This window comes from Ahaetulla prasina, chromosome 2 (assembly GCF_028640845.1).
Source record: "Ahaetulla prasina isolate Xishuangbanna chromosome 2, ASM2864084v1, whole genome shotgun sequence".
NCBI classification, from domain to species: domain Eukaryota; kingdom Metazoa; phylum Chordata; class Lepidosauria; order Squamata; family Colubridae; genus Ahaetulla; species Ahaetulla prasina.
In genome coordinates this window covers 167,416,585-167,444,477 of record NC_080540.1, presented here as the reverse complement: position 1 = coordinate 167,444,477, position 27,893 = coordinate 167,416,585, and the positions used below count along the sequence as shown (strand labels likewise).

Here is a 27,893-nt window from a genome sequence, read left to right as displayed (position 1 = left end):
ATGCCTTTCCTCCAAGCTTTATATCCAATATCTTCTAAATAAACTAGAGGATTGGGAGGAAGCAACAGCTTTTTTCCATCTGAAATAGGCAGGATTTCAACATCAGGGCCATCGCATCCTAAATCATAGAATATTTTGATTCAAAAATATACCAATGAATTAAAAAAGCCCATAACAACTTTACTGAGATGCATTTATCTCATCTCTGCTGTGATTCAGTAGATAGGCCCTGATCATGAGAGAAATGTAAAGAACAGATATTGAGACGTATTGGCTCAGGCCAATCAATCAAACTCAGTAAAGATACTATGGCCAGAGTGTCAGTCCTGGTACAGTTGATAAAGAAATCAATACATATTACGTCAGAACTACTTTTATTGTACCAAAATCTTCCAACTCTGAATGCACTTGTGCCTCGCTTGCTTTATTTTTTTGTTGACTGGGGTGTGTGTGTCTTGTTTTGAGGCATTTGTATTCATGGCCAGGGCTCAAGTCTCTCTTATCTTATCTTATCTTATCTTATCTTATCTTATCTTATCTTATCTTATCTTATCTTATCCTATATTGTTGTGACAAAATAAATAAAATAAATAAAAATAAAAATATCTCATCATTGCCTCAGTAGCAGCTCTTCTTCCTGTCTTTTAAAGTCTCTTCCTATAACCTCTACATAAAATGAGAGGCACCTCCCAATAATCTTCATCAGATGTTATTCAATTAGAGAAAAGTGTTAAATAGGATTATCTACATGCCCTCTTAAAATTAATTTTTATATTTATGACATTATGGCAACAATGGAGTCACCATATTTTTTTCTCTCCCTTCTTACATTGGTGGTATGGTGGTCAGTTCTAATGTTTGATGCCGACATGGTTCTTATCTCCTACACTAAGACTGAGATTGACCTTAAAAGATTGTTGACTAGACTGGCCAACCGTAGTGTATAACCAAAAAAAAAAGAAGAAGTAGTAGTAGTGACTTGGCAGAGGAAACATCAGACAAGTGGTCAATTAGTGGCAATCACACAAACTAACTCTCTACCTTTAAACATTTAGGCATTTTTTTCACTAATCCTTTGGATGGAAAATATACATATTCAGTGCTCATACACAGTAGGATTTATTCTAATGTTTTTCTACTCCTTAGGAAGGCAGTTACGAATGCCTCCATTCAATACATTTCATGTTAGATCAGATGTTATACAAGGTAAGGAGTCACTGCCCCACTGGAAATAGCCTGTAACAATTTCCTAAGGAAGAATTACATAAGGAAGAGCCATGGGTGGCTCAGGTGGTTAGAATTCAGTATTGCAGTCTAACTCTGCCCACAGTCTGGAATTTGATCCTGTCCCGCTCAAGGTTGATTCAACCTTCCATCCTTCTGAGGACCCAGATTGTTGGGGGCAATATGCTGACATTTGTAATCCACTCAGAGAGTGTTGTAAAGAACTGTGGAGTGAGATATAAGTCTTAAGTGCTATTGCTAGTGCTATTTGAATGTTCCTCAGCGCTTCCCTATTACTTGCCTTAGGATGAAAGTGGAGGTATTTTCAATCTTTGTTACTTGAACTGCTAACTACTACAAGAATGAGAAAAGTCTCCAACATCTCAGGCTTCCAAATTTTTCAAGGGAAATACTTATGGAGATCCTACTATGAAACAGTCTTTAAATTTTTCAGTATGTTACCACGCTTATAGGATTCCTCAGTTTTGGCTTTTTCCCACTTTTCCACAATTTTGATATAGAATAACTACATTTAAACCATATAAGTAACGAATGTCTATGGACATTCTCAGTCATCCACATCATGGTTGTCCCAAAGGTGTTTTTTTTCCAAAAGGCAACTGAACTTTGTTGGGGGTTTTTTCTTTGAAAATGTTTAGTTTCTCATCCAAGAACTGAAGAAGCTTCTTGGATGAGAAATGTAACTTTTTCAAAGAAAAAGAAATAAACAAGAAAGTCCAGCTGCCTTTTGGAAAAAAGCACTTTTGGGAAATCCAACTGAGCTTCTTTCTGACTATGGACCAAAACAATGAAAATACACATTTCAGTTCAGTATGGACCACCCAAAGCCAATGGTTTGGTATGTTTATAGTGATATTGCTTTTAGGTGTAAAGGCACACATTTTGGTTTTTAATTTTTTAATTTTTAACTATGTCACTGATATAATTTTTAAAGTATACGTTGTATATTTGATTGCACTGACTTTATATATCTCTCAGTCTTCATAAAAATCTATGGAGAGTTTTTGGCCAAGAACTGGTATAGAAATAAATTATATCAGCTAAAGAGGCATACTCTACGACAGAGGTCTTCAAACGTAGCAGCTTTAAGACCTGTGGACTTCAACTCCCAGAATTCTCTAGAATTCTGGGAGAATTCTGGGAGTTGAAGTCCACAAGTCTTAAAGCTGCCAAGTTTGAAGACTTCTACTCTAAGAGAAAGACATAACTGGAGCAAAGGGATCTAACTTGGATGTATGTGACCGAAGTATTTCTCTGCAGCAAAAGCCAGCTGAGTTGATTGGTTTATTCCAAGTGATGACATATGGCCTTTTTTGCCATTCCTCTCCGGAAGAGAGCAGTTTTTCAATTTAAAAAAGCCATTTAATGCATGCATGCTAGGCTTTTTTGAAGCATATACTAAACAAAACAAAAGCTAAATTAGTGTTTGATTCATTGACTTGCATGTCTGGCATTCTAAACAAGGACCCCAGCTTCAAAAATTAGGCATAATAAATCTTGTTCTCTGTGCATCTGCACAGACCTTAAGAATGTGTGCTATGCTTGTAGAACTGCTTTCAACATCTTACAGATGTTCATTATTTCATTTTAACAATAACTGAGATAGGGTTTGATCAGTATTGAGGCTGTGAGGCATTCGCTTGATGAAGCTTGTAAAGGAGGAATGAAGTATATCAGGAAATGTGTGAAGTTCCAGGGAATATATTTTTTATTTAAAAAAGGTCTCAGACAAGAAATGGAAGTTTGCAATAAGAGTACATGTTTCACTTGACACCTCTGTACAAGCAGCTTCAACTATTGTATGGTCAAGTGTGCATATTTGACCACACTTGGGAAATCTGCAAATAAATCAGACAGAGTTTTTCATCCGTGGGGAGCTCTGTTTATTTGTGTGTTTTATTTAAGGGCATTTCAGATGATGATAATGACATAAGGATCATTTCATATGATGATAATGTGGGAGTGCTTTCATTCTTAGCATCTTAAGTGCTGAGTATATAGGAGCCGTGGTGGCACAGTGGTTATAATGCAGTATTGCAGACCAACTGTGCTCACAGCCAAAAGTTTGATCCTGATCAATTAGCCTTCCATCTTTCTGAGGTCTGTAAAATGAGGACCCAGATTGTTGGGGCAATATGCTGGCATTGTAAACTGCTTAGAGAGTGCTTTAAAGCACTATGACGCGGCTAAGTGCTATTGCTATAAAGAACAGCATCTAAGTCAGGGGACCCTAATCCCTGGTCTAGCATGGCAGAAATCAGGCCGTGCAAACAAGCAAAGCATGCGAAACCATACCCCCTCTGGTCTGTGGAAAAACCTCTCTCCACGGAACTGGTCCCCAGTGCCCAAAAAGTTGGGGGCCTCTGATCTAAGTGACTTGCTGCAACAGGCATAGAAGGGAGAAAAGAAAGCCAAATGTGCAGCGTTAGATATTGTAAAAATGATCTGGCAGACTGACTATTGATGAGACACTTTAGGAGAGCAGACCTCTCAACAGTTGCAGGCCTGCCAGTGGGGAGGGACTTAATTATATGATCCTGTCTTCACAGGATAGCTTTTTTTCCAATTTCATGCCCTCTAGCATGAATTTCCTAGCCAGGATAGCAACAGAAAAGCTTTGGATCCGATTACTGCACATCACTGTTCGTTAGCCACAAATTCCACAGTCCAGTCTGCTTCTATTTATTAATTGGAGTTAGGCAAGCTTATCTTATTGCTCTTCATTTGAATGTATTCTCAGCAATTTGGTACATTTCCTCCTCCTCTGTGTTGTGTTTTGAATGGTGTCATTATGACACAAGCATCGGTGTAGCTGGAAACTACCATATGAGGTAGGTATTTCCCAGATAATTAAAAGGCCATTTAGCCAAGTATTCAGATAATGCTGAGATTGACTGGGAAGTTAAGTATACTTGTGTTGGCTTTCCGAATCTTCTTGAAAGCTGAGATTATAGCAATTGATTGAACTTGAAGGCCTTGCATTTAATAGCCTGTGGCTGTAATAGTATGGATTTAGTTTATTAATATGTTCTTCTATTCTGAGGCATCTTTGTCTATGAAGACAGTACTTATGTAGTGGATTTTATTTTATTTTATTTATTTTATTTATTTATTTTGTCACAACAGTATATATAAGCATAAGCATGAAAGTAACTATATAATATATAAGCATATATATATAAGCATAAGCATGCAATAACTATATTATTTGGATATAACGAAAGGAAACAGTAGGATAGGAACGGTAGGCACGTTTGGAGATATAATATAGAAGTACAAAAAAGAAAAACTTTTTTTTCCATATGACCAGGAGCTTTGTCTTTTCTAATCTAATATATAATAGTACTTGCATTCAAGAGAAAAGTGCCCTGGCATCATTCTTGTTCAGAGTGCAGGCTCAATTGCAGAATTAGAAGGTGGCATGAGATGTTATAGGTAGGGCTATCAAGCACATCCGTGTTTTTTTAAATTCATGTTCACGGGCAGCAAGCATGTTGTTTTTAGTTCAGTTCACCAAAAAACAAAACAGAACTTCGGAATGATTGCATATCCAGTTCATTTTTGGTGCAGTTCTGAATCTTAGGGTTGACCATTTGTATCAAATTAGGTCATACTTACTTAATCTAGAGTGGGCAAACTTGATCCCCAGTGTTCCTTTAGTAGACCTTAAACACCCCATTATTGGTCTGCTTAAATTCAGTTGTAAATTCTAAACAGCTTGGAATCTCTACCGTAACTTATCTTAGCAATAGCAATAGCACTTAGATTTATATACCACTTCACAGTGCTTTACAGCCCTCCCTAAGCAGTTTATAGAGTCAGCCTACTGCCCCCCAAAATCTGGGTTCTCATTTTACCAACCTCTGAAGGATGGAAGGCTGAGTCAGTCTTGAGCCAGTGAGAATCGAACTGCCGAACTGTAGGCAGCCAGCAGAAGTAGCCTGCAGTACTTCATTCTAACCACTGCGCCACCACGGTTGTTACCTTGAAACAGCAAATAGAAATAGCAGTAGAAGCCCTCAGGGAGGCAAATTATTCAATCTCTCTATCTTTACAAAGGCAATCTGAAATTTTGTCACTGAGGTTCAGCCCTTTTGCCACCAAATTTCAGTGGCCGCTTTTCATAGTATGCGGCAGTAATTAAAAGGTGGGATTGAAGTGGTTTGTGTCCTACTGGTACCATCCCCATCTGTAAGATACTTCCCTCTTCCAAAAATGAATGAAACAAAATAAAGAACGGTCTTTCTGAAGAGTCATTGGACATTTTTTAAGCATGATGTAGCCCCTAATCATTCAAAGATTGCTAACCTCAGGTTCAGCCCCATGTTGTTTGAGAATATATCATCCTGAAATGTCAGAGAATAGATCTGTGCTTTTGATCTGGGGGAAAAAAATGACCTACAACATCTCATTTTCCTCAGCATTTTATTTGCATCTTTTTGACTTTGTGCTATTATATTCTGGAAGAAGCAATAACTTACATACTTTGGAGAAATCTCCACATTCTGTGTGAACTTTTCTTAATTGTCTTGTTATGGATTCTTGGACAATAGAAAGGAAAAACCTGTTTGGAGAGTTCATTATTGGTCCCACTTTGTCTCCTCTTTGTGCTAGGGGAACATCAGACAGATGGAAACATATATTACAGTCATTAGTAGCAATTAACTGTGAAAGCCGGACATATCAAGGGCAACCTTGCTGTAGGCACTGCCTCCTTCAAATGCCCCTTTGGCTGAGAGTCAAGACTGTTTGACCTTAGCATTCTAGAGGTGAATCCATCCTTGGGAGGTCATGAAATCACTGCATTGTTCAAGAAGACACATTACTGAGGATGTTTCAAAAGCCATATATTCTTTCAAGCCCTATCTTGGTACAACTCTTAAAATAAATAATGTTGGGTACCCCAAGAAGTAGGAAATTTCCCTGAGAAATTCTAAAAGAGAATATGTAATCATCCCAATCCTGATACTATTAGGATGAAACATACCGATAATACAATGTTAATTTCAGGACTGTGACTGGAATGCCTCAGAGTTGAATGTCAAAATGAATGAGTAAAGGAATATCTAAATAAATGAAGAATTTTCATACATATTCTAACAGAAGAGGGCCAAATTGGAAAATATGGATAATCTGATAAAATATTAGCACTAACCAATACTAATTTTGTTGGAAAACCCAGAATGGCATAGAAAGCAAGTGTTGGACTAATTATTTCACTGCCTGATTGATTAATCTTCATCAGCCAGAGGTGGGCTGCTTAAAGACTGAGCCAAAGTTGTTTGGATCTACAGAACTTGTTGAATCCTGCTTGAGATAATATCCTGGTGACTTTCTTAATTAAAAATCTGTTTTAAAAAGTATAATTGTAAGAAATGGAGATAAATCAGTAGTGCAAGAATTTACATAAAGACTCCATAGCAAACAAGTTGCTTGATTTTTGAATAAGAATGATTGAAATGAAGGACGACGTAGCTGAAATGTATGTACACAAACTGGCATGGCAATTGAATCTAAATTACTTCATATGCTCCATAGAAGCTGGGCTTTTCCTGAATACAATCAATATACATGCACAACAAGTCATACAAGGGTTCTTACATACAGCTGTGTTATTTGTGCATTCCTCTCGTTTTTGAGTCATCAGAAAAATGTGCTGGCATAATTTGTGGTACCCTAGTGGCTGAACTCTTATTTGCCTTAGAAATAAGACTTGTGAGTTGCCCTTTTCTTACAGATTTACTAGAGATAATTCAAGCATAGGAATTTCTTTGGCTTTGCTAGCTAGTTGGTCTTCTGGAAAACTGGTAGACCTGTATCCAGAAGAGTCCAGCTGACAAGCTCTAGTAGGGTAGGTGATGACTGCAGAATGGTGCCAGATAGAGATACACAATGCATTGAGAACGTTCCCTCCTGTTTCATTGTGGTTGTCTTCCACCTCACTATCCTGTTATCTGGACTGTCCTTGGATACAGGTTTACTAGTCTTTCAATCACCTGGTTAGGTAAAGGGACTCTTATATAAATCTTGTTAACTTAACTCCGTTTCCAAATATTCAAGCTGGATAGCAATGCTGAAAGCAAAAGTTTGTAATTAATTGCACCTGGGGATATCCCATGGTGCGCACCATGGCTGGTGTCACACTCGATCGTGTCACGTGATGCATCGTGACGTATTGTGACATTTTTTGTCTTTTTGCGGAGCTGGGGTGGGTGTGGCCTATGCGTGACACATCTGGCCTGCGGGTCGCTGGTTTGACAGGCCTTGTGTGCACAAAATGTACAAGAAGAGGCAGAATGACTCCAAAAATTAAAACAAGAGAAAGCATGAAGATTAAAAACCCCATGTTAGGAGAAGCAATAATAAACTTTTAATCCACTTTGATGAGACAGAAACTGCACTCTCTTCTAGTTTAACCAACACCTTTTTTTTAATAAAGAGCTCACAGGTTTATTCGTTTTTTAAAAAATGAATAAAACTTTTTTTTAAAAAAAAAGAACATTAAATGAATCTGTTGTTCCTCCAGAAGACCAGCTGTATCAATGTTTATATGGAACCCATGTAATGCCTGAAGAATGCAGGAGCAAAATGTAGGTCAGGCCTTATATGAACACACATCTCTGCAGAAACCAGGTGTCCTGTTTCTCCATTAGCCCAAGCCAAAAGGCCATGCTGGGCAGTGACCAGCAACCAGAGGGGAGATGGCATGGCAGCAGGAACCTCAACAATTCATAAACGCTTGGCAGGCATATTCTCTAAAAACAATAAGACATTTTTATGTCACTATTAGTAGGACTTTAAGATGAACCTAAAGGGGTTTTACAGTAGCTGAGAGAAAACCTTAGAGTTTCTTGTAGAACTTTTCTGGCTGTGAATATTAAAGCAAAAGAGGAATGGATATATAATACTACCAGTCAAGGAATTAATTTTGCTGAAAAGCTTTAGTGTTAATTTCCTTCTATATCTCTAACTGATGCTACTACTACTTCTCTTCCTTTTTAGAGCTTCTGGCAAACTGTTCAAGTATGGGTTGCCAACACCATTGTGTCCCAACACTGAGTGGACCAGCATGCTATTGTAACAGTTCCTCCCAGGTAGCTGAAGATGGGAAAAGTTGCAAAGGTAAGTGAGTGAAAAATGAACAAATAGGCTACATTTACTGGGTTTCCTTAAACTTCATTCATAAACTCTCCCTCCTTCCTTCATGGGTAAGAACAATGATATATTGGTTGTTGCAATTTTTAAGATGCTCATTCAGAGATTTTTTCCCCTTATCACAATGCATCTTGACAAATGTGAGATGCAATTGACTTATGTAGAAGAAAATAATGGACTGAAGATGTTCACAAAAAGCAGAGCCGATGACCGTGGCAGGAAGAGCCAGCAAGTACACTGCCTCTTCAGCAATCCCTCTCTGGATAAAGAGAAAACTTCAGATTGCCCACAATTGCTCCATACAGTTGCTTCTTGAGAAGAGATTGTGAAATAGCAGTCTCCATTGGGTTTAGAGCTCTCAAACTATAGTTGACATGGTTTGAAAAGGCATTGGATTCACATACTTCCTTTTCTAATCACTTTGGGTAATTGCTTGTTAACTGCTTTCCAAAATTTTGATTTTAGAAAGTTATAAATGTATTAAGAGGACAGATAATTTTGAAATATGATTTTGGAATGAATTATAAATAATAATTTCCATGGGAAAATGCTTTTGTTTTGCACTGTTTAAAAAGTATAACAAAATAAGACTTTAAAAATAGAGAACTAGACAGAATTAAAGTTTACAGTTAAAGGAGAAGATCGCTCAAAGTCAACTTGCAAATACAAAATGAAACAAAATATTTTAATATTGGACACACTGAAGGATATTTGTGAACATTGGACCCAAAAGTTAATTTTAAGAGTGTCTACCTTTATAGGCTATGTTTAAAAATGTTATGGAAGAAGAACAAGATTAACAAGCGTTATCTGACAAGAATAAAACTGATTTGAAAGTGGATTTAAAAATGACAAGATGCAAGAAATAAAAGTGAAAAATAAAATTATCACTTTAAAAGTGATAACGGGCACCTAGATTTGCACACAGAAAGGAATGGGGAACCAGAATATAGCAAGAGCACTAGCACTTACATTTATATACTGCTTGATAGTGCTTTACCGTAACCTCTGGGTGGATTACAACGTCAGCATATTTTACCTGTCCTCATTTTACCAACCTTAGACAGATGGAATGCTGAGTCAACCTTGAGCTGGTTGGAATTGAGCTCTTGGCTATGGGCACAGTCAGTCTGCAATACTGCTTTCTAACCATTGTGCCACCATGGCTTCTACATTATACCAAGATATAACATGCGTGAATGTATGAACACCCAATATAACCCACGCCATTGCATTCTGGATTAGTTGTAACTTTCAAGGGGCCTTCAAAGGCAGCCCATGTAAAGGACATTGCAGTAATTCAGCTAGAAGGTGACCAAAGCATCAGTAACCATGAGCAAAGCCTCCCAGTCCAAGGAAGGTCAGAGCTGACGCACAAGACATATCTGCGCAAACCCCACCTCCAGCCACAGCTGCCACCTGCTCTTTGAGCAGCAACTGTGAGTCCAGGGGAACCCCAAATTGCACATCAGCTCAGCCAGGGGAGTGCAACTCCATGTATAGTCAAGGATGACAAGTGGCTTGTTGCTGTAGGGGAATTGGAGCAAAGTGTGTGTGCCGTCTTGATATTCTGCAGGAAAGGTCGGATATAAATCTAACAGGCAAAGCCTACTACTACTACTACTACTACTACTACTACTACTACTACTACTACGATGACGATGACTATTCAGCATTTTTACTTTGAATTTCTCTTCCACTGGGCACTTTTGTGGGTTGGTTTTTTATGTTTTCTTTTTATTCTTTTTATAAGATGCTTTGGATTGAATGGTGTGTAAATTGTAGTAAGTACAGTAACTAAAATAAGTATTTCTCTCCTGATGTTCTTTAATTATCCTTTTTTGCTTAATTCCAACAGATTTTGATGAGTGTTCTATTTACGGTACCTGTAGCCAAACCTGCACTAACCATGATGGATCCTACACATGCAGTTGTGTTGAGGGATATCTGCTCCAGCCTGATCACAAATCTTGCAAAGCCAAGAATGGTACTTCATTTCTTTTTATTCCTGGTTGAATATCTTGTAGGCCATGGCTGCCATTTTATTTTTTAAGTGCCAAAGCTCCATTTGATAGCTCAGTTTCTCACAAATATACATATGCCTGGTGAAAATGCAGCTATTTGTTTTTATAGGTTTCTGTAGCAAGAATTACTACACATTTGTTTTTAATTTTTCAGAAACTTTGAAAATGTTAATAACATGAAATGCTCTGTACTCCTAAAATCTTGAATTTTACTCCCTTGAATGAAGTTGGCTTGCTAGTAATTTGCTGTTTTTATAAGTAGCGCGAGTATCCCAATTTGTGCTTCTTTTGCAATTTTTTTGTACATTCTTTTCCATTTGTGATAGGAAGCATATCAGCATGAGAATCTGCTCCTGTGATAGCAGATTTCTTTTTCTGATCTCCCTTGCTTAAAAGTCTCCACATAGATTTTGTTGGTCTTCCTTAACGTTACTGAAAAGAATTCATCCTGTATACTAGTGGTGGGTTTCAAATTTTTTTTACTACAGGTTCTGTGGGTGTGGCATGGCTTGGTGGGCATGGCTTGGTGGGCGTGGAGGATAAGGATACTGTAAAATATCCATTCCCACCCCACTCCAGGGGAAGGATACTATAAAATCTCCATTCCGTCCAGGGGAAGGTTACGGCAAAATCCCCATTTCCTCCCCATCTGCTAGGACTTGGGAGGCAGAGAAAAGATGGGGGCAGGGCCAGTCAGAATTTTTACTACCGGTTCTCCGAACTACTCAGAATTTCTGCTACCGGTTCTCCAGAACTGGTCAGAACCTGCTGAAACACACCTCTGCTGTATACACATTGTTGGTCTATGTTACTTTGAGGTTTCCTTTGCAAGTACATTTGGGAAGTTTATCCTCTGTATCTCTTTGAAGAAAGATGTGGCCTTCCCTTTGACCATCCTTCTCTATTGGATGTTCTTTTCTTCTCAGAACCAGTGGAACGACCACCCATTCTACTCATTGCCAATTCTCAGAACATCATGGCTACCTACCTGAATGGTGGGCCTGTCTCTAACATCAGCCCAACCAGCACCAAACAAACTACTGCCATGGATTTCAACTACATAGAAGACACAGTCTGCTGGGTCCATGTTGGTGACAGTTCCCCCCAGACAGTTCTCAAATGTGCCAAAATCCCTAACCTCAAAGGGTTTGTTGAGGAATGGACTATCAACATCTCTCTCAACTTGCATCGTAAGTAGCATTTTATTCTATTTCAATACCACCAAATAGAATTACAGTTTGTTCTTATGGAGAGATATCTGATGCTTAAGGTACAAAGGGCTGGCTGACTTTAAAAAAAGAGGTAATATGGTTGATTTTTTTTTTTAATTCTGGGTTTTTGTGTCTGTGTGTGTAATAGTTGTTGGTTTATGCCACTTGTAGATTTTCTGATTCTAGCATATGGCTGTGGAAGAAAAATATTTTGGATATAGTAACCCCATAGCCTCCTTTACCTACTCCTGATCTTCCTGCAGAAATCCTCCTTCTCACTCTTTTTTTTGGACAGATCTGAAGAAGGATCTCTTAGCAAATTCACTCTCTTGTCAATCTCCATCCTATACCACCTGACCAATAACCATAGGATTGTATCTCCTTGGTTGGCAAAACTTTTGATGTTTATTTTATCACAACTGAAATGGATCAGAGAAGCAAAAGAGGAAGCATTTGGGAAATATCTATTCACAGACCTCAAGTTATTTGCATATTTATATTTTATAATGAAGAAATCTCCCCTGAAAAGGTTGGAAAACAGTCCACGGGGGAATGAATATTCTTAATTATAAAGAATTCTTAATCTTTTTAATTTATCAAAAAGTGCTGGCCTTTATTTTTAATCTAAAATTCGTACCTGATTAAACTGCAGAGCAATATTTAGGCTGAGGATTAAGAAAATCTAAGCGGAGAGCCAAGGAAATAACTGTAGCACAGTGGAAACTCCATAATTTTTAATCTAGAGCTGGGATTAGGGAATTGTAGATCTTCACAGGTCTACCTTGATGAAAATAATTACCAGTTCAACTTCTCAATCATGTCTGAGTAAATTTACTTGTGCTGTCAGTCTCAGTCTCATTCGCTGACTAAAGTATATAATATGGTCTAGGATATAAAAGGACACATTTTTAGATTATTATTTTGTTAAAAGGTACAAATAAAGAGATTGACAATTCTGACATATGTAGACTGTAAGTGGATACCAAACTGTGGACTGGTGTGTACATACTCTGAATGTGGTATGCTTACTTGCTAGGTCTGTAATGTCCTGCAATTTAAACCCATTTAAGAATGAGTAAAAATAAAAGTGCTGAGCCACCACAGATGTCTGAAAATTTTTCTTGCAGTTATTGCATTGGGAAGTGAATTTTTTGGGTCAACGCAACTTTCTTACACCACATCCAGGAAAACTCATAGCATCCTATAATTTATCATAAAAAAAGTATTGTTGGATAGAAAAAGAAGCAAGAGGCAGAAGATTAAAATAGGTTCTTAAAGGAGTAGATAGAAGCCCAGTTCAGTGCCTTGGTTTTTAAATGGAGTTTGACATGTGGTACACTGTGCCTTCTTTTGACAATGCATCTTTTTTGTCTGAAGTTCTCAAATACATGAGATTTGGGAGACACTTAGACAGGAGTGAGTTCGTAAGTCCCAGGTGGAAAAGAAGCCAAGTTAGATTTTTGTTTGTTCATGAACCAAGACCCTGATAGATTGATTGCTCCTTGTGTAGAGACCCTCTCTGATCCATATTTAAAGTGCAATTGCACTCTCATTGCTTCATTGTCACATTGTGTTAGGAAATCAGTGGTCTAGAAGAATTGATGGTAAAGTTATTCCTCCTAAACCCATCCACAGAAAAAGTCAAAGCTATACCCGCAAAACTGTTATCACCTGTTCTAATGCTGTGGTGTGTATTAGTATCCCATGCTATGTCTGGCATCTAATCCACCAATGGTCTACATAGATTCCATACAAGAAAATTTATCACGCTTAGATTAAACTAGTTTATCTTGCCTTCCTCTTAATAGTAGAATAGTTTAGGCATGTGGCCACACTTCAGAAAAGTTTGGAAAACTCTGCCTAAATTGTTGGTCAGTCATTTTCCAGGAAATCTATGGCAAAGCTAAGACTTAAATTTTCTGAATTATTCTTCGTATACATGATTTTAAAATAAAAGATATGTACTTTTTCATTGATGTGTTGCATACTCTCTTCCTCCAGTGACATTGTTGCCCCTTTCTGTTTAGTCTTGTCCTCCCCCCACCTCTTGCCAGGAAATTGTGTAATTTCAGAGACATCCCTTATTAATGTTCGGGTTGCTCAAGTGACATCCATGTATTGTTTTTGCTTATTACTGAGTTTAGTGCTGAATAACCTTTGGCAAAACAGACGCTCTTTCTCAACTTGGAAGTAGTGATTGAGTAATAAAATCTCAAGCCATTTGGAAATCAGGATGATTCATATAGAATAAGACGTGCAGATTGTGGTTGTGTCTTCTGGGTTCTGATGCTGTAAGGAAATATTGCTAATTATTTGTGGCTTGATCTTTTTCATAGCAGGCAGGCAAGGAAGGAGCCTTAACAAAAGAGGAATCTCTACTATTGCCAATAACTGTGGCTTAAGTAGACCAGAATTCTGTATGTGCTGCTCTATTCACTTTTGTAGCTTAGCTTTGTGGGGTTAGAAACTGAAGGCCATGTGGATTTCTTTCAATAGGTTATATTTCTCCCACTCACTCAATTTCTGCGGTGGCTTTCTGTTAGATGAGAGACCACCTGGGAATCTGTTCTTGTAAATGGGATAGATCTTGGGTCCAGCTGAGCAAGATTCATGTTTTAATGCCTGTGGAGTTTCTGCAGAAATTTGTCAGTATGCTTGTATTCTAAGAACTCTGTATTGATTTATGTTAACACAATTTGCCCTTTCCTAGTTCCTGCTTTGAAAATTCTGCTTGGATTTGTTTCTTCAAATGAAACAGACATGGCAGTTTAAAGTTACCAAACTATTACGTTGGGCTGTGAATATGCCCCTTGGTTCTTTAGATATTGTACCATTTTAAGAATTGGTAGCAAGTTTTCAGGTTTATTCTTCAATTTTAGAAGCAATAGGAATAAGAGAAATATACCCATCTCTCTCCCCCCCCCATCCCTCCAACAGCTGTCTTTCCCTATTCTTCTGCTAAGCAAAAATAACCTGGATCCTTTAAATCAGAAAGAAGAGACGGAAATGACATACTTCTAGCTTCTTAAGCTGGTTAGTTATAAAATATTGAAAAAGGTCATTGAATGGTAATAACAAGTTGCGAATGACCAGGATAAATACAAGTATGTCCTTGAGATGATTAAAATTTGTCCTGTGTGTGGTATCAACAGGATATTGGCTGTGCTGAGCTGTTGCCTAGCATTTTGAGATATTGAAAGGGTAGGTGTTTAACTGTTTAAGAGAACAGTTACAAGCATGCTTCCTGATCCAGGAATTACTAGTTATTTTCTTATTTATTTGGAATAGCCTTATTCTCCCACCCCACCCCCAAGCTGCTAACCGATGTTAAAGTGGAACAGAGCATTTGGGTGGGGAAGACATGTACAGGTCTTCCCAAAATTTCATCTATTTCTATACTCTGTTCCTGAATGGATATGTCATAGCAGAACCCTAAACAGGAAAGCTCCAATAGCATTAGATGTGAGTCTTTGCAATTCATTTGTGACGTTATCGTAGGAAATGCAGTTGGAAGAATGTATAAATGCTAAGCTTTTTTCTTGTTTTAAAGAATTATATATGTTGTTCCACGGTTATCTCTACATGAGTGGTATCGAGCTCTATCTTCACGATCTTTATTTCTTTAAATGTTAAATTTCAAATGTTCTTTTGTTCTTGAGAAAAGGACAAAGACAAAAAAAAACATCCGGATGAGAGGGAAAATATTAACAAAGAAAGAGGAAGAAATACAGAATTTTTTAATACTATCTGATCGCTTTTTGATTCATGTTTGGAAGCTGTTTTAAAATTTCCCAACAATTGGTGTTTCAATTAGCTATTGTAGTAAGTAAAGAAAACACTAGTGATAGAGAGAATGAAGTGGGGTAGCTGAGGCTCTGATCAAAAGCCATCAAGTCATCATGTGTCATTATTTTATTGTAGAATCTGGCTTTTTGTTACAGTATTTCACTTGAACAGGTCATATTCCATCTATATCTAGGGTGTCCAACCTAAGATTTGTAGACTTCAACTCCCAGAATTCTAAATGATAAAACAGTGCTGCCACTTAAATACCAGAGAAAAGTATTTAAATACTCTTTATTTTTATTTAATTATTTAATTATTTTTATTTCTTTATTTTGATTTCAGAAATCAAAGTAGGAGATTGAAATGATGTTTTTATTTAAACGTATATGTTGAATCTTCCTTTTTGATTGGAAAAGCAAATTCTGTAATACAGAGTTTTGAGAAATAGGTTCAGAAAATAGCATTGCTATGTTACAGATACATCACTATGCTTAGGAAAGCTGTGAAGACTATTCAGGCCTTGGCAAATCAAACATCCTCTATTTTCGGCCTGGACGTCCTCCTGCAGCACTCTGCTGGCCAAAATGGGGGCTGGCAGGGTATTGCAGGAAGCGTCCGTCCCGTCTCCCCCCCTACACCCGTGGCCAGCCCGCAAAGAACCACAACACTGATCCAGCCCTCGAAGAAATCCAGTTTGACACCCCTACCCTAAACTATCCCATTTAGCAAGACTTGGCCTCTGTGTGTGTGTGTGTGTGTGTGTGTGTGTGTGTGTGTGTGTGTGTTAGTTAAATACTGCAAGTTGACAAGTGTGATGGCCTGCTTCAGTACATCCAACATTACTGCAAGCAGGTATGGTTTTTATTACAACATTGTGTCCTTGTTCTTACAGATTTTGACATCCTGTTTGTGGTTGCTGCTCAGCAATACTAGGGGTGACAGTGAGCTAGTTTATAGGCAGTGCTAAATATGCACTGATTTTGTTTAAAAAGGAAAATACAGGAAATCACAGTTTTCCAACCGGGAAATGGTAAATGCTTTGGTCTAAGTAAATTTGGCTAAAGTAACTACCAGGCATTATGTTAGCATTTTGTCTTCTTATAGTTCCATATTATTACCCAAATCATGCGTGCTTCCAGAAATTTGTCCACTCATTGTTTGTAGTATTCAAACACTCGCCTTACAGATTTACAGCTTGAACTCCTGCCTATGAAAGTACTCTGAGTCTCCTGCTTAAATCGATAGGGTGGATTGTGACTGAGATAATAGTGGCTGATCCAAAGTCACCTGGTAATAATAAGCTGTGTGGCTGAGAGAACTTCAACCAGATGACTCTGGTTCTAACCTCACACTCTTAGGTTTCTATTTCACCAAAGGTGACAAGAAAGGACTTCTTAAATATTTGGTGAATGGCAGATATCATTGCCTATCCTTGCAGTTGATAAGCAATGTTGTATAGCTTCTAACCTCTTTGCTGATTTGGCTGTGGAGAAATTTATGCTTTCTGGACGTTAATACTAAGGTTGCTTTGAGACAAGTTAGTTTTAAATAGTTCTCTGGGAATTGCAGCCTTTTAATTACGGTTGAATTTTGTAAATATTGTCAACCTTTCTCATACCATCTACGGCTTCCTCCCCGCATTCAAATCATAGATGTATCCAATGTCAGGCAACCTGCTGATCAGAACCAGTGTATGGCTTATGACTTAATATCAGTGGGTTTCAATTTTTTTTGCTACCAGTTTTGTGGGTATGGCTTGATGGGTGTGGCAGGGCTTGGTGGGCGTGGCAGGGGAAGGGTACTGTAAAATCTCCATTCTCACCCCACTCCAGGGGAAGGTTAGTGCAAAATCCCCATTTCCTCCTGATCAACTGGGACTTGGGAGGCAGAGAATAGATGGGAGCGGGGCCAGTCAGAATTACTACCGGTTCTCCGAACTACTCAAAATTGCCACTACCAGTTCTCCAGAACTGGTCAGAACCTGCTGAAACCCACCTCTGCTTAAGATGTACCTTGCCTCTCCCAGGGCAATGAGATCTTTGGAAGCCATATAGGGCTTTCATGCTAGAAATAATCCATTATATGCAATGATTTCTTTGTAGTATCTTAACTCAGGTGCTTGTTTGAGATTCTCCTCATTGTCTGGAGAATTAGCTTTTATGGCAGTCCATTGCTACTAATATTTGTTTATTTATTAAAACTGGGCAGAGTAAGCAGTTACTATGCCATTGGAAAGCAGTGAGATCTCACTGGAATAATTTTGTATACTAATTAGATAGTTGGTTACACAGGATATTTCCTAAAAATAGGAAAAAAAATATTCCCAAGGCAGGAAGATGTAATTTGGCTGTACTATAGTCTTCCTTTATTATTTGGGAATTATTATTTGGGAATGAGAAAAGGTGCTTTCTTGTGGCTGTTCTGCTCCTTTACTCATACCACAGATTTTTTTTAATATAAAAAAGTGAATATTATGGTGGAATTAACAATAATAGCACCAATTATTTCCTTAATCCCATTTCTTTAAATAAGACTTGCTTGATACATATACCTAACAACTGTGAATTATGAGATGTGCCTGGTGGGCATTTGGGAGAAATCCATATTTTTCAAAATTAAATCTACGCTGGTAAGCAGTGACTCTTCAGGGTTTTGAAAGATCTCCTTAAATGTTTTAGGGAACTGATGTTCTTCGATTGATGCTTTGATTAATATTATTTTTTTCCCTTCTGGGAATCCTGAGCTTGGTTCTTAATGCATGAAACATATTTTCATTAAAAGCTCAGACAATTAAAAGGCATAGAGAATTGCTAAATGGTGTTCAGTTTACCTTCTTGACCTCTCATAACTTGGTATTCTAGCATTTCATGACACTTGCTATTGTCTGTTGCTGCTGTTTCTCTAGTTATTTGGAACCATTTTATCTTACCTTTGGATTTATTTCAGGAATGTACAGTAGATATTTGTTCCATATGCTATTGCTCTCTTCTTTTTGTCTTTCTGCATCAGGCTTGCTGGGCTTGCTGAGTGCTTTTGCTTTATTTGTGGAGAATGGATTTTAAAATGATTTATATTTACTTTCTTAGTCCCGAGGTCATGTTGGCAGTCTGGCTTTCTCTAAGTAGAGGTGGGATGATAGAGTTTCCGAGGCAGAGCAGAGGGTAATGAGAGGAATAAACGTCTTTGACCCATGACTCAATCATAGATTGAGAGAATGACTCAATCATAGATTGAGAGAATGTGGTGGACAGAATATATTGTGATTTAGCCAAGAATTTTATAGAGCATCCCCATGGATTATGAATACTTTAATTTAGAGTCATGAGAAAGGAGTTGAACTTGATTTCCAATTTTGTATTTCAGTGGCTGGGTAAACATCCCCAAATATCACAACATTTCTTCCTAAAACACTGCATCTGCTCTTATACTCTAAGGAAAGAATTCTAAGGCAAGAAATAATAAAATGGATATTGCCCGTGGTTATTTGGGGGCTTAGTTTGTTTTCTTTACTGATCTTTCATTTCCTTAGATCAGACAGTAAAGCTCACACCAACACCCCCTCCCCTTTCCAATATATGGATTGAACTAGTTTCATTTCCATTTCTGGTTCAATCCACCAGCTGCTGGTGATTCCCCACTTGAGAGAGGAGAAAAGAGGGTACCAGGTGTCACTGATTGTTTCAGAATATGGAATGATTTCTCTGCAATGACCAAAAAAGTTGAAATTTGTGAGACCAAGAAAATGTTGTTTTTCAGCTTTCCTTTGGATGAAGTAGTCAAGCAAAAAAATAAATAAAAATAATAAATAATATTTATATCATTTTATTATATTTTTTATATGGTAGCATTAACAGCCTCTCCTAAATGGATGCCTTCCAGTGCTAGTTAGGGATTTGATGAGTTCCCAAACCATATTTGAATAAAAAACCATCAAAGCTTTAACATTATATTACCTTAAACACATAATTTTCATGTTTTATGGAAATAGGTTAAAATCCAGGGAGCTACACAGTGGCTTGCTAAAAACTATCTTTGAAACTCTGGTTCTGTTCCTTCTTGTGACTGTTGGATTTTGCTCCCTATCAGCTGCTTCTTTTCTTGGGTAGTAAATGCATCATTGTTCGATATCAATTGAACCAGCCAGGGCATCTCCATTTTATTTGCTTAAGGTGAGAAACGGATTTCTCAAAATGATACATATAGAGTATAGGCTCGAGCTGACTAGGAGTCAGTAAATCTCCTTGGAAACAGAGGCCTTGAGATTCTAACAGAGAATTATTACCTCCTCAAACTGTATTTCATAATACTTGGGGTAAAGTCATGCTAAAAACTGATATAAAATCAATATGGATATAAATTTGTAAATATGATTTTCCTGAAATTCCTGCATATAGGTAAAGGTAAAAGTTGCCCCGCACATATGTGCTTGTCGTTTCTGGCTCTAGGGGACGGTGCTCATCTCTGTTTCTAAGCTGAAGAGCCAGTGCTGTCTGAAGACATCTCTGTGGTCATGTGGCTGGCATGACTCAATGCTGAAGGCACACAGAACGCTGTTGCCTTCCCACCAAAATGGTCCCTATTTTTCTACTTGCATTTTTTTAATGTGCTTTTGAACTGCTAGGTTGGCAGAAGCTGGGACAAGTAATAGGAGCTCACCCCGTTATGTGGAGCTAGGGATTCGAACCACCAACACTGCCGAACTTCTGATCAACATTTTCTCTGGCAGAGTGCTCGGGCCACCATAGGCGCTCCTGACATGAGTGATGCCAAGCTTGCCACGCCCACCCTGGCCACGTCTTCCCCAGACCCCCAGGCAAACACAACCCTGATGCAGCCCTCAATGAAATCGAGTTTGACACCCCGGTTTATAGCAAGAAAATACAAAGGCATTTATATTAAGTTGCACAGAATAAGAAGGTGGAAGCGCAATGGGTATATAGACCCCTGTGCCCTCAAATATCAGCTTGGGACTTCTGTGAAAGTAATTAGTCTGAACTATCAGATAGGTTGTCCTGCTAGCCCCATATTGTGAACATGTTCTTACAAATAGGATCATGAGAACAAAAAGTTTCACTTCCTAAACTCACAGAAGACATGAAAGACTAGCTCAGTTTTATTCATATTTTCTTTCAGAGGGAGCAAGGTGTGCACCATATGCCTAATAATGACACACATTATTATCATAATTTTTTTTGGACATCCTGTTCTAAAATTATTATAATTAAGATGGAAACACCTTAGCTGGAGGAGAATTGGTGAAAAAAACAAACCCTCTGTCTTTCATAAGCAGTTTTTGAAAGTTTAGCAACACGGATACATTTTATGTTATTTATTTTGTACACATTGGCAAGATACATTGCTCATTCAGTGAGCCCAATCTCCCAAATCTAGTTTCTGCATTTACCATGTGGTCCCTATTGGTCTATCCCCTAAATGTGGCTATAAGAAAACTGGCTTCTGTCTCTCTCTCTTTTTTATAAAAACAACAACATTTCAATTTAGCCACAATGCCATTATCCCTGGGACACAGTGATTAGTCTTACAGATAGTTTAGTTCAGTAAATCAGTTTCCATCCATAGTTTATACAGGTAGTTTGTTTCACTAAACCACAACTATTATTTTAAATGTTTCTTGGCTGGCTTATTTCGCTACTTCACTTTACTGATAGTATAATCAGAGCCACTCAATATACATTAAGTAAAGTTATAATCCTGCTACTGCATTTACATAATTGGTTAAATGAGACCAGAAGTATGGAATGCGGAGAAGGATCGTGGGTCAAATTGCAGCAAGAATTTGTTTCAATTCCCGTCAGCCCTTTAAAAAAACCCAATGTAACCTAGCCTTCACCTGAAAACTATTTACCTTCCATTTTTTCTCCTCTGTGTCAAGACAGGATAAGAATCCTAGCTGACCCCTGGCTGAGCTGCTTCCTCCTTGTCAGCCCCCTGGCTAGGAGTCAAGAGACCTTTTGCACTGAGCAAGCCATTGTAGGGATAAGCCTGGAGGGGGCCCGTCAGAATGGGTCAGGTGGGGGAGATGCAACTGTAAGAAATCCTTCTGTTATTCAGAAGAGTTTCTTGAGGAGGTTTATCTGGCTGGTCTTCCCGATTTTGGGGTGGGGGGTGCAGGGTATATAACATCTCAGTCATTACAGTGCAGAACTTGTAGAAATTGAACATCAACCAGGCTGCATTCACAGCAGGGGTGGTTTTCAATTTTTTTTACTACCGATTCTGTAGGTGTGGCTTGGTGGGCGTGGCAGGGGAAGGATACTGTAAGATCTCCATTCCGTCCCCACTCCAGGGGAAGGTTACTGCAAAATCTCCATGTCCTCCTGATCTGCTGGAACTCGGGAGGCAGAGAATAGATGGGGGCGGGGCCAGTCAGAATTTTTATTACCGGTTCTCCAAACTACTCAAAATTTCCACTACTGGTTCTCCAGAACTGGTCAGAACCTGCTGAAATCCACCTCTGATTCACAGGCTCATCAAACTTTTCATAAAACTCTCCAAAATTTTGTGAATGGCTTTGAGATAGTCCAGGGCATTGCCCTTTGTGTCCACTCTAGACTCTTGTAGATAACTTTAAAATTGTAGAACACAAAGCTGGTAAGCTTTGTATCTCTGTACATTGATCATTTATAGAATACCACATTCTTTTCTATATTTACCTCTTATTCAGGCAGGCTTGGCTTGGCCAGTTCTGAATCATGATGGCTGCTAAATCCTGTTTACAAATCTCAGGGGCGGCTTCTTATAGCCGTCCGTATTCTGCTATCCCATTTGAAGTTTGGCATGCGTTTAATCAAAATTACAGCATAGCTTAGAATTTACATATAATAATTAGACATAATACAATACCTAATAGAGTTTAGATATAATAGAAAACTGCTGTTAATTAAAAAGGAAGCAAAAGCAATAGTTCTCAGGGAGGAAAAGAGATGCATCAGTACAAATTGCATTTTGGTATATAAACTATAATGTTCTCTTGTCATGTTCACATGAGTATGTGTTACAAGTAGCCCTTGACTTAACCATTTGTTTAGTGACCAGAGTTACAATGGCACTGAAAAAAGTGGCTTATGACCCTTTTTCATACTTAAACCATTGCAGCATCCCCATAGTCACATTATCAAAATTCAGATGCTTGGCAATTGACTCATATTTATGAAGGTTGCAGTATCCTGGGGTCACATGAACACTTTTTGTGACTCCCTGGCAAGTAAAGTCAATGGGGAAGCAGCTTCACTTAACAACCATATTACTAACCTAACAACTGGGGGGCTGCGGGGCTCATGTGGTAAGAGTCTGCGCTCCGCTGAGGTTGGCAGCTTGGCGGCTCGATTCCCGTGAGTGAATAAACTGTGTAGGGACAGGAAAGGAACCTTCCCCAATTACCTACTGGCATTCAAGCGTCCCCGTGGGTAAAGATAATACCACCCAAAAAAATTCCTTTCACAGAGGCAGCCAGCCGCTTCAGTGATCCTGGCTAACACGTGCCATACGCTAAATTTTTTTTAAATAAAATAAAATAAAATACCCTAACAGTTGCAATGATTCATGTTGCTGTGGCAGGAAAGGTCATGAAAATTCACTTAGCTGTCTTATTAGTAATGTTGGGCTCAATTATAGTTGTAAATCTAGAACTACTTGTAACCAACTAATAAAATCGTTTGTAAATTTCTGGTAAATACCATCTTGAAAAACTAAGTTTTCCCAAATATAAAGAAAAGTTATCTCTCTCCTTATTTTTCCCCAAATGAAATGGAAAACTTCTATTGACTGTATTTATTGATTGCAAGGCAGCCATGTTCCGCAAGTATAAACAGTGCTAACAAAAAAATAAAAGCAGTGAAGTGTTTATTCTGAACGATTGTTACATATTCACAATGCGATCAGAAACTGGAATGATTTCCCATTGATAAACCTGCATCATAAAGCTGGTATTACTCTCATATTTGCATGAAACAGCTGCTTGGCATATAGTTTAATTTGCTTTGTATCTTGAACCATTCAGATGGCATTTTTAAGAATATTTCAGGGCTGTCTAATTTCTTCATTGTGAAGGAACTTGGTATAAATCACCAAAATATCTATAAAGTATACTAAGGACACAAAACTGTTTTTAAACAGTGCCAATTCATCAAAGCACATGTTGTGAAATCATTGAAGCAGCATGATAAATACCTTCCACTGCTTGGAATTAATGTGGAGTCAGCCCTTAACAATGGCCTCATAAAAGGAAGAAATTTAATCTCTTCTTTCATTTAAAATCCTAGGCTTGTCTGTTTGGGAGACTAGTTTGGCATATGAGAGCCAGTATGGTGTCATTAAAGCACCAGGCTAGAAACCAGGAGATCATGAGTTCCAGTTCTACCTTATCCTCAAAGCCAATCGGAATACCTTGGGCTAGCCCTAAGGAGGAGGAAAGGGCAAATCACCTATAACAATGGTGTCAAACTTGTGCCCATGGGCCAGATGCGTCACATGCTGGCCACCCCCATTTTTGTGAGGGGAAAAAAAAGACATGATATGTCACGCGAAGATGTGAGTTTGACACCTCTGACATATAAAATCTTACCAAGTAAACCACAGGAATTTGTCCAGGCAGTCATCAGAAGTCTGGACTGACTCTTCCTCAAAAATATCTAAAACCAGAAAAAAACAACAACCCAACAACAACAAATAAAAGAACACCAACTCCCTCCCCAAACCTAAGCACATTAAAAAAAAAACTTATTGAAAGCCACTAAATTTTTGACAGTATATATTTGCTGTCCAACAGCTGCTGTAGCTCATCTGATCAATAGCTACCAGCCAAATGTCTTAGTCGATGTCATATGTGTAAAAACCAATTTCAAGTTTTGAATGAGAAGGTAAGAGTGACTGGAATAAAAAGGCTCCTTTTTCACGAGTTAGGAAGTGGATGGGTTTGTGCCTGATTACTCAAATATTTGCTTGGAGGAGATTCTGTACACAGGTCTTGCTCCATGCTCTTGAGTTCAGCCGATCAGCGTCTTTGAGGTCAGGAAAAGATGACTTGATCCAAAACATATGGGCTGGATGATTTGCTTGAGCGATCTGGTTTGTTTTATTATGTCTTTTCATTGCAAACTTCGCAAAAGGAGAAATCACATTCAGAAAGAGGGGCTGCTAGACTAGTTTCCCTCACATGTCGATTTTCCAAAGACCAGAATCAATTTGTCTCATTTTTTGTAGCAAAAAACTTCCATATATTCTAAGATGGGACTTAACATGTGAACAAATGGGAATATGTGTCTCTGCCCCCCCCTCCCCTGCGTATTTGGTTCTGTGCTGTTTCTTTGTAACGTTGTGGCTTTTGCAGCCCATGTTTCCAGCTGTGGGTGTTGGAATGCGGTCTGCTACTCCATCTGTGACAGTTTTCCAAGGTTTCTGGGAAATGTCCGCTGAAAATGATCTCCCTCCATCCCATTCCCCTTGTTTCCCTAATTTTTTCTTTTTTGGCATCAGAAGGAAAGCCAGTAGAGTCCAAAGAAAAATAAGCAGGATTTTCTTTTTATTTTGTTTGCTCTTCCAAGTCCTAAAAGCAAACAATCTTAGCCCCATTAAAATGTCTTCCCAAACTGTAAGGCTAGTGGTATCTTTCCAAATAAATATGTCTGGAAGACTCAAATTCACTCACAACTAGCCACCTCTGGTACCAATAAATGGAAAACTCTCTGATTCAGAACATGTGGTGTGCGTGCCTGCACGCCCATATGTGTCAAAAAATGAATTGAGAAATTTAAACACAGTTTTCCTTTTTGCCCTGAAAATGTTTCCTTTCCCCTCTAGGCTGCATTATGTTGTCAGCTAAGAAAGAGGCTCTGACTTTAATTAACTTGGCAACAAAATAAGAGCAATTGGCAATTTGATCTGCTGTTTACACCCTTTTAACCTTTATTATATCTGGGACAAATGTTTTGAAATGATTCCTACCACTATCGTCAAGAGTGTCTTAAAGAGGTAGAGGGAGAGAGAAATAGGGTCAACATATATGCTCTATGAATAATTATATTAATTTAATTATTTCATCTTCCCAGGAATCCTGGGACTGTAATTCTGTAAGGAGACTAGGATTGATAAAAGATATTTCTGTTAAAACTTCCAGAATTCTTTTGATAAAGCCTTGAAAACTAAGCTGGGTATAAAAGTGATTAAAAATTATACCCTCTCTTTTGTGATGCAAAAAGACTCTGAAGCATATTGGAAACCTGTTCGAAAGCTGCAGGTCCATTTTATAGCTGGAAGATTATTCAAGATCACAGCTATGCATGTGCAGTCTTGCATATTAATAGTGTGATTAACATAATTCTGCATATACAATATCTTGCATATGTCATAAATTTCATACGTTAAGTATCAAATATTCATCTGTCCATGGGCTCTCAGATATAGGTTTGAGTGATGGGTGTGGGCCTTCAAGAATTAATGACTTTAAAAAATTGTATATGCACTACTAGGCATATACGATATGCTCATGGACATTTGCATATATTCAGATATCTACAGGTTTGGGTGGGTTGCTGGCTAGTTTTCATTTTTATAACTCTGTATTGCTCAATTTTCTTTTCTTTTATTGTCTTCTATTAATAAAAAAACCCCAAACAATGCATTATACATGCATATGCTGTGGATACATGATTATGCCCGCTCTTTGTGTGTGCAAATATCTTTCTGACTGTGACAAAGCCTTTCTCTCCCATCCCCCCTTTTAACTAAAACATTCCTTCTCCAGCATTATTCTGTTGCTGAATTCTTTGTGGCGTGCATCTCAAGGAAAGCATGTTTTTTTCCTCAAGGGAGGAAAGAGGAGGTGCTGTGGTGTTTCTTCATTCCCAGAATGTGCAGCACGGGCTGTGTTTCTGCAAAGGCAATTGCAGGCCTGGCTCCTTGGCAAGGAGCCAGCTGTCAACTGTGTTTTTATCATGCAAAGAGGTGCGGGTGGGGGGAGGCAGCATAGTGAAAATGCTTGGGGTTACATCACTTGGGGGCGTATGATAGTCCCCAAATCCCAGGATTCTAGGAAAATGGAAACCTCACAGCCCACAATAGATCCATGCACGACTTTCTAATAACCGAGAGAGTTCACTGGGTTAGCTTGTACAGTTGCATACATCAGCTCTTGTGCTCTCCCCTCCTTGGCACCCACCCTTTCTGAATTTAATTTTCTGTCAATGGATTTTTCCAGCAGCTAAACGGCCCCTAAGGATGGTCCTTCCCTGTTTCATTTAACTGCTACAGAACAGAGGCAAACGCGAGTCTCTTTCTGGCCGAGATTCAAGCCTTTTTCCTCCCCTTCCCTGAAATATGGAAATAATGAATTCCTTTAGCAAATGAGTTCATTTCACGTGTTTCACGTACGCTTCCTAAAACACATTTTCTTGTTAAATAGATATCAGGTTAGTTTTCTTACAACTGAAAACATTTTAAAGCAGAAAACGGTAGCCAGATTCAAATTTTTCCACAACTTTTTTTTTTAAAATCCCGTAAAATCAAATTAGGCAATCTTCAATTTTTGGACTGCAGTGATATTCACATAATTTTTTCATTGACTGTTCTGGCAAACTGACTCCTAATCCCAATTTTCTTTCCCTTAAGTAAATCCAACCTTAGCTAAAGTCGTTTAATTCTTAAGGAACTTGGTAATAGTACCATGTTTTCCCGAAAATAAGACCCTGTCTTATATTTTTTTGAAATAAAATATAATTTTTTTTGAAATAAACACTTGGCCTTATTGCCATGCGTTCAAAAGCCCGATTGGGCTTATTATTAGGGGATGTCTTATTTTGGGGGAAACAGGGTAGTGACTGAAGTCTTTGGCTCTTTTGTTTCATGGAGTGAAGCAGATTCTCCTAATTCTGTGGCATATCCCTATCATTTGCTGCTTTGTTTCAAAGCCGTGGCTTTTGGGCCTAAATTTGGGGAGAAGCTGAATTACTGTTATATTTGGACCGAAAAAATGTGAGAGGATTGAAAAAATGGATATATATCTCGATGTCATCCATTCGTTCATTTTATCTAGGTAACCCCTTTGGAAGAAGAGTTAGACTAGTTAGGAGAGCGTTAGTCCACAGGAACAAAAAATAAATAAATCAGAATTTATTTGGTTGTTCTTGTTTTGGCTAACCCATTTTACTCAATGGCAAGAAGCTTTCATGATTAACCACGGCTCACAAATGTTTATGTCTAAAATAGAATTTGTTAGTGAGAAAAAGTTTTACAGGTTTTTTTTTTCCTCCCTTAATAATAATCCCAAACTCTTGCTGAATCAGAAAAAGGTATGTTCTGGCCGCCATCTTGCTTTCCACACTGGTTAGCCAGAGCCTGAAGGAAATTGTGTACCTAGCTGTTGAACCAAATGATTGATAAACATACATGCTGTTGATAGAAGAGAATATTTGTAGCTCAGGGTTGAATTCTGGGGTCCTTGATGATCACTGAGCTT

General features: G+C 38.2%; 1 protein-coding gene and 1 long non-coding RNA gene across 5 annotated transcripts in view; one reads left to right on the top strand and one right to left on the bottom strand.

Annotated features, from left to right (window-relative positions):
• Positions 1–27,893, top strand: part of LRP1 (LDL receptor related protein 1) — a 385,724-nt gene that overhangs the window by 144,407 nt on the left and 213,424 nt on the right. For all 4 annotated transcript variants that reach the window (XM_058173442.1, XM_058173441.1, XM_058173440.1 and 1 more), the window contains 3 exons: positions 8,248–8,367; positions 10,259–10,387; positions 11,351–11,614. In XM_058173442.1, the coding sequence (XP_058029425.1) occupies positions 8,248–8,367; positions 10,259–10,387; positions 11,351–11,614 (513 nt within the window). The remainder of the gene's footprint in view (positions 1–8,247; positions 8,368–10,258; positions 10,388–11,350; positions 11,615–27,893) is intronic.
• LOC131193356 (uncharacterized) overlaps positions 1–27,893 on the bottom strand; it is a 60,808-nt gene that overhangs the window by 22,474 nt on the left and 10,441 nt on the right. The window lies entirely within an intron of this gene.